The following is a 7,572-nucleotide window of genomic DNA, read 5'->3' on the forward strand; positions in this document are numbered from 1 at the left end:
ATCGACTCTACTGGGCTGTTTTCTCCGAATATGTGAAGACCATACTGAGGGTAAGAATTATCCATCTGTTCATCCATTCATCCTTCTATTAATCTATTCATGTCTCTCTATTCATCACACCATACATCTAGTAGTCTGTTTTTCCATTTCATTATTTCGTTCATTCATTGTTTTCATCTGTCCACCCTTTACTTATTCCTTTTAATCTCTCTGTCATTTTATTCATCCATCCATCCATCCATTCAGCCAGTTGTGCCTCCATCCATCCATCCATCCATCCATCTGTTTAGCCTTTCATCTGTCCCTACATCTATCCATCCATCCATGTATATAGTGTACACTTAACCAAATTCAGGCTATAGATATTTATCCATCCATGCATCCATCCATTAATCTGTCCATCCAGCCCCAACTCTCTTCATCCATTTTTCCCTCCATTTACCCAATCACAAGTTTGCCTGTCCATTCTTTCATCCCTCTTTCCATCCATCCACTCATCTATCTATTTCTTTCTATCTATCTAACCACAACTTCATCCATCCATCCATCCATCCATCCATCCAGTCAAAGCATGTATATTGTGTACACTCAACCAAAATCAACCAAACCCTAGATATAAGTATCTATCTATCCATCCATCCATCCATCCATCCATCTGTTTGTCTTTTCTTCTCTCCATCCATTCTTACATTCATTCCTTCCATCACTATGATCCATCCTTGAATTCATCCAGTAAAGTGCTCATGACTTAACCCCACCTCCTCTGCTGTGCCTTTGTCCATTTCCACAGAACGGTTACGCCCCAATCGAGTTCTTCCTCGAAGGTACCAGGAGCCGAACGGCAAAATCGCTCACACCAAAGACAGGTAACCTGAACGCCATACACACAGCTGGGAATTCTCCGTTCAGGGGTTAATATGTGCGAGTTGCAAAAATATTGGCACCCATTTGTGGCCAAATTGCTATCGGATTCCATGTAGAGTAGATCCGGATATCAGTGTAGGAAATATCCGGGTGTTAAACAGGGACCGATCAGAAGATATTACGGTGCTGTAAAGTTCTAGAGAGAATGCTTGGCAGACTTTAAACCTCATTTGTTCAGTTAATACAATCTGCATAAAACATCAAACTCGTCTGGGAAACACAGGGCCCTCACTGACTCTTGCATAATATACTGCAGCGTCACGCCTTTTCCCTCGTAGTGATCCGTTTAGCTTTTTTTTCTCTCTCTACTCTTGAAAATAAACGAGATGTGACAGGAAAAAAGCTTTTTTTCCCGTTCTGCCTCGTCGGTGCCGACACTCTTAAATAAAATCTCGCTGAACAGCTACACGATCGAATCAGACGTGATTCCACGCCACCGCCTTGCTTATGGATGAGAAAGTTTGGTGAGATGAATTGAACTCTGATCCAGTCGTTAATCAGAGGCAGGAGAAAAACAGCAAGTGACGCTTTAATACGTTTTGGCCTGTTCTTATCTGTGTATAGGGCTGCTGAATATCGTCATGGAGCCGTTTTTTAAAGGAGAAGTCTTCGACGTCAACTTGGTTCCTGTGAGTATAAGCTATGAGAGAATTCTAGAAGAGTCTCTGTATGCACGGGAGCTGCTCGGAGTACCCAAACCCAAAGAATCTACATCTGTGAGTAACTCTCTAGCTATTCCTTTTCTCCCTGAAGCATGGTGATGGTGGCATCGTATGTATACTCTTCTCTATCTCTGTCTCTTTCTCAGGGTCTGTTAAAGGCCAGACGGATCCTCAGTGAGGATTTCGGGACAATGCACGTGTACTTCGGAGCTCCGGTGTCCGTACGTAGCCTGGCACAGAGCCACATCAACCGCTCCCAGTACAACCTGGTGCCCAGGTAATGCACGTGTCCTTGAACCACCTCCTTAATTGTGGTTGTTTGCACTATATTGCCAAAAGTTTTGGGACACCCCTCCAAATTATTATTGGATTCTGGTGTTCCAATCACTTCCATGACCACAGGTGTATAAAATCGAGCACCTAGCTATGCAGACTGCTTCTACAAACATATGTGAAAGAATAGGTCGCTCTCAGGAGCTCAGTGAATTCAAGCGTGGTACTGTGATAGGTTGCCTCCTGTGCAGTAAGTCCATTTGTGAAATTTCCTCACTACTAAATATTCCATGGTCAACTGTTAGTTTGGATGACCCCTGCCTAGTCCAACTTGACTGCACACCAGTGCACAAAGCAAGGTCCATAAAGACATGGATGAGAGAGTTTGGTGTGGAGGAACTTGGCCTGCACAGAGTCCTGACCTCAACCCCACAGAATACCTTTGAGATGAATTAGAGTGGAGACTGTGAGCCAGACCTTCTCGTCCAACATCAGTGCCTGACCTCGCAAATACACTTTTAGAGGAATGGTCAAAAATTCCCATAAACACACTCCTAAACCTTGTGGACAGCCTTCCCAGAAGAGTTAAAGCTGTTATAGCTGTAAAGGGGCGGGCCAACTCCATATTACATTCATGTGCATGTAAAGGCAGGCGTCCCAAATCTTTTGCCAATATAGTGTAGCTCATAAGTATCTGTTTATTATACAGTTTGCAAAGTTAAATTAAAAATTGTGAAAATCGAATTTAAAAAAATGTTTTCTGATGCTACCACCATCATTGCTTCACTATGGAAATTTGGACCATTTTGGCTCTTTTGGTGCACCATAATTTTCCCCATATTGGTAGTTGCATGATGTTAAGCAATTGCAGCGCTGCTGATATCTCTCTGATATCTCTCTCAGACACATTCCTCAGAGGCCGGCGGCAGACACTCAGGCGTTTGTGAATGACGTAGCGTTTCACCTGGTGCGGCTGCAGGAGGAGAACATGGTACTGAAGCCCTGGGCGCTGATCTCCACACTGCTCCTGAAGAACCCTGACGGCGTGGAGCTCTCCACTCTCACCCAGCAAGTAGACTGGCTCCGGCGCCTGGCACTCAGCTTCGGGGCGTTTCTGGACTGGCCAGGTACGAGGCGTGTTTATATACAACCAGGCAGTAGGTCATGGTGTGAAGATCAAACTCTGTTCCTCAGTAGAATAAAAACTCTTTTATTTTCATTATTTCTCTCTCTCGCTCTCTCTCTCTCTCTCGCTCTCTCTCTCTCTCTCTCGCTCTCTCTCTCTCTCTCTCTCTCTCTCTCTCTCTCTCACTTTGTCTTTTTCTGTCTCCCTGATTTTCTTTTTCTCTGCTTTCTTCTTTATTCCTCTTCCTGTCTCTCTCTTCCTCTTTTTCTCTGTCTCTCTCCCGCTTTCCCTCTTTGCCTGCTTGTCGGTCTCACTTTTTTTCAACTGTCTCTTATCTTATCTCTCCCTCTGTTTCTTTGCCTTTCTTTTTCTGCTTCTTTCTTCATCCCTTTTCCTGTCTTTCTCTCCCTCTCCCATTGTCTGTCTGTTTATATCTGTCTCCCTGTTTTTCTCACTTTTTTCATCCGTCTGTCTGTCTGTCTCTCTCTCTCTCTCTCTCTCTCCCATTGTCTGTCTGTTAATCTGTCTCCCTGTTTTTCTCACTTTTTTCATCTGTCTGTCTCTGTCTGTCTGTCTGTCTGTCTCTCTCTCTCTCTCTCTCTCTCTCTCTTTTTCTCTCTCTGCTTTTTTCTTTAACCCTCTTTCTGTCTCTCTCTTCCTCTTCCTCATTTTTCTGCCTCTCCCTCTCACCCTCTTTTCCTCTCTGTCTCTCTCTCTCTTTTTCTGTTTCTCTCTCTCTCCTTGACTTTCCTTCTCTGCTTTTTTCTTACCCCTCTTCCTGTCTTTCTCTCCCTCTTTTTCTCTGCCTCTGTCCCTCTCCCTTTCTGTCTCTCTGTCTCTCTGTCTCTCTCTCTCTCTCTCTCTCTCTCTCTCTCTCTCCTTGACTTTCTTTCTCTGTTTTTTTCCTTACCCCTCTTCCTGTCTTTCTCTCCCTCTTTTTCTCTGCCTCTGTCCCTCTCCCTTTCTGTCTCTCGCTCTCTCTCTCTCTCTCTCTCTCTCTCTCTCTCTCTCTCTCTCTCTCTCTCTCACTTTGTCTGTCTTTTTCTGTCTCCCTGATTTTCTTTTTCTCTGCTTTCTTCTTTACTCCTCTTCCTGTCTCTCTCTTCCTCTTTTTCTCTGTCTCTCTCCCGCTTTCCCTCTCTGCCTGCTTGTCGGTCTCACTTTTTTTCAACTGTCTCTTATCTTATCTCTCCCTCTGTTTCTTTGCCTTTCTTTTTCTGCTTCTTTCTTCATCCCTTTTCCTGTCTTTCTCTCCCTCTCCCATTGTCTGTCTGTTTATATCTGTCTCCCTGTTTTTCTCACTTTTTTCATCCGTCTGTCTCTGTCTGTCTGTCTGTCTCTCTCTCTCTCTCTCTCTCTCTCTCTCTCTCTCTCTCTCTCTCTCTCTCTCTCCCCCATTGTCTGTCTGTTTATATCTGTCTCCCTGTTTTTCTCACTTTTTTCATCCGTCTGTCTGTCTGTCTGTCTGTCTCTCTCTCTCTTTTTCTCTCTCTGCTTTTTTCTTTAACCCTCTTTCTGTCTCTCTCTTCCTCTTCCTCATTTTTCTGCCTCTCCCTCTCACCCTCTTTTCCTCTCTGTCTCTCTTTTTCTGTTACACTCTCTCTCCTTGACTTTCCTTCTCTGCTTTTTTCTTACCCCTCTTCCTGTCTTTCTCTCCCTCTTTTTCTCTGCCTCTGTCCCTCTCCCTTTCTGTCTCTCTGTCTCTCTGTCTCTCTCTCTCTCTCTCTCTCTCTCTCTCTCTCTCCTTGACTTTCTTTCTCTGTTTTTTTCCTTACCCCTCTTCCTGTCTTTCTCTCCCTCTTTTTCTCTGCCTCTGTCCCTCTCCCTTTCTGTCTCTCTCTCTCTCTCTCTCTCTCTCTCCCCCAGATGGTGAGCCGTGCAGTAAGGTTATCAGCTCCAGTCTGACCACACACAGAAACTTGGCAGGCGTGTCTGGGGGGCGTGTTCGCCTGGTCTTTCCTGAGGCGTCAGGGGCGGGGCTGAGTGCTGAAGAGGCGGAGTTTAACCGAGCGGTCACTGTGCTGTCTTGCGGATCCTACAGGAATCAGATGCTGCATGTGTTCGTGAGGCCGGCCCTCCTGGCAGTGGCCATGCACAGCGCTAACTCCAGCCGCAGAGGTGAGGGTCTGAAAGGTAGATTATTACTTAGATATTAGTTTTGTTTTGAAATTCTAATTCGGTTGTGATTTCCTGTTCCAGACGAGATCTATAACTGCTTTGACTTTCTAAGGAACATTTTCTCTAATGAGTTCATCCTCTGTCCTGGAGCTTCAGTGCAGGTCAGAACACACACACACACACACACACACAACCTCAATCTTTAAGATAGATACAGATTCCATCACAGTTCATGGTCAGGTCAGTGTGTGTGTGTGTGTGTGTAGGACTTTGAGGAGGCATGTTACTTGCTGGTGAAGTGCGGCGCAGTTCAGGAGTCGCAGCAGGAAGTTGTGATGTCATCGAGCGGACAGGCGACTCTATCCTTCCTGTGCTCGCTGATGGAGCCGTTCTTGCAGGGGTACCAGGTAAAGACATTTTATTTTTATTTTTTATTTTTTATGATGGTATTTAGACATTGGAAAGCACCAGATGACCTCGAGCAAGAAATAAGAAGAAAAATAGCATATAGCTGATGAAAAACCTATGCAAAAATTATATTATAATGTGATTGTCTGCTTACGGATGAACCATCCAATCAGCTTCCTGTTGCTATGCAGGATTCGGCTTAATTTTTTTCATCGACCAATCACGTGGCCGATCATCTGTCATCACCATACATCATATTTTCTAGCAAAACAACAGTAAATAACTAAATGTTGCTGCTTCTTACATCAGTAGCTTGTGTGTGTGTGTGTGTGTGTAGGTGGTGTGTCGGTATCTGTGTGAGGACACACAGGAAGATCTGCCCGAGAAGAACTTTGTTCCTGCCGTGAGAAATTTTGCTCTCCGGCTCATCCTGGCAGGTGACCACATCCCGTGTGCAAAAGTTTGTGCGCCCCTAGCTCAAACTAATGGAATTTACAGCACCGACACTGCGTTTATCAGATCAACACGATCCTGGATGAGTCTCGTTTTTGTATCAAGTTTTTTCTCCTCTCACCGTTTCAGGAAGCCTAAAGTGTTACGAAGCTCTATCGTCCGATTTGCAGAAAAACGCCCTGGCTGCGCTGATCCGGCTGAAAGCTGTGAAGAAGGTCAAAACGTAAGCCTGGACTCCATAACACCCCTTTTTATTTTTAAAATTTTTTTTTAAAGGTTATCTGACAGCTTTCATTCTTTCTCTCCTCTAGCGGCGATCAGGTGACCCTGAAGATCAACAAGATGGCCGTGAACTCATTAGAGGACATGCTGGGTAAGTGTGATGTCATATCCTGTCTTTTTTAGCTTATATCATTATTATTCATCATTTATAGCTATAGTGTGCACTTCATGACCCAGTTTCTATCTCGCAGGGGGTAAAATTCCCACCCAGAAGCCTGTCCTCGCTCGGCTGTAAACACACACACACATACACATATACACACATACACACACACACATATACACACACACACATACACACACACACACACACATAAATACACACTCCTCTCAATGTGTGCCTCCTCTACTGCCTACATTTGCATAATGTTCTGCGTCACGGCTTTGCCAACTACAAGGACTGTTTGTCATCGAGCTTTAAGGAGCCGTAACCATCTGGGACACTCTCTGTATACACACACACACACACACAAACACACACGGTCTCAGTGTTAATATCCTGCTGTGTGATCAACGCTTCACTTTTTAACGGCTCTGAACTTTCATTATCAGCTGTTACTATTTTTGGTCTCACCAAATGTTTTTTTTTTTAAATATTTTTTTATTTTTATTTTTTTATTTATTTATTTATTTTTTTAAAAAAAAATATTTGCACTGTTTAAGATCTGGGTTTTTTTGCACATCGACATTCAGTGTTTTTTTTTATTTTTTTTATTTTTTATTTTTTTAATTATTTTTTTATTTTAATTATTTTTTGCTTTAAAGGCATCAGGTGCTTGCATTTACTTTTTTTTTTTTTTTTGCCATAAAACAAAAGAAAACAAAAATAATCATAGTTTTCTAGATGAGAATATGCAAACAACCTAAGAGAAAGTGTTCTGGTTTTTGTCTTCTTTATTTTATTTATCCCCCACCCCCAAAAAAATAGGTTTATCTGTCATTGTGTTTGGGTTTTAATGTGCATGATTAGTGTGTGGATTATATTTTACGGAGAGATATCTGGTGAATGATTGGATTCCTGATTTCTGTTTTTATTTTTCTGTCTAGGATTATTTTAGTCTGTGATATCCACACGTTAGGGGAAATATCTGGCTATAGTTTAGATTTGGTTTGGATAGTTGGGGAAAAAATATGTAAAATTTGGTCTGGGATATCATTCAAAAGTTTGGATTTGGTTTTGGATTTCTGGTTAATGTTTGGATTTGGTCTGGGATAGCATCCTAAAACTTAGATTTGGTCTGATAGATCATTCTAAAACTTAGATATGGTCTGATAGATCATTCTAAAACTTAGATTTGGTCTGATAGATCATTCTAAAACTTAGAT

General features: G+C 42.8%; 1 protein-coding gene across 1 annotated transcript in view; it reads left to right on the forward strand.

The window, feature by feature from the left end:
• Window positions 1–6,931, forward strand: part of gnpat (glyceronephosphate O-acyltransferase) — an 8,047-nt gene extending 1,116 nt beyond the window's left edge. The window contains exons 5-16 of the mRNA XM_058392471.1: window positions 1–50; window positions 791–866; window positions 1,489–1,640; window positions 1,733–1,863; window positions 2,763–2,986; window positions 4,852–5,103; window positions 5,185–5,264; window positions 5,370–5,510; window positions 5,849–5,948; window positions 6,094–6,187; window positions 6,276–6,337; window positions 6,438–6,931. The exon at window positions 1–50 is cut by the window's left edge and continues 78 nt beyond it. Coding sequence (XP_058248454.1) covers window positions 1–50; window positions 791–866; window positions 1,489–1,640; window positions 1,733–1,863; window positions 2,763–2,986; window positions 4,852–5,103; window positions 5,185–5,264; window positions 5,370–5,510; window positions 5,849–5,948; window positions 6,094–6,187; window positions 6,276–6,337; window positions 6,438–6,481 — 1,406 coding nt within the window. The 3' untranslated portion in view covers window positions 6,482–6,931. The remainder of the gene's footprint in view (window positions 51–790; window positions 867–1,488; window positions 1,641–1,732; window positions 1,864–2,762; window positions 2,987–4,851; window positions 5,104–5,184; window positions 5,265–5,369; window positions 5,511–5,848; window positions 5,949–6,093; window positions 6,188–6,275; window positions 6,338–6,437) is intronic.
• Window positions 6,932–7,572: the final 641 nt, after the last annotated feature.

The sequence above is a fragment of the Hemibagrus wyckioides genome, linkage group LG06 (genome assembly GCF_019097595.1).
Source record: "Hemibagrus wyckioides isolate EC202008001 linkage group LG06, SWU_Hwy_1.0, whole genome shotgun sequence".
Taxonomy (NCBI): domain Eukaryota; kingdom Metazoa; phylum Chordata; class Actinopteri; order Siluriformes; family Bagridae; genus Hemibagrus; species Hemibagrus wyckioides.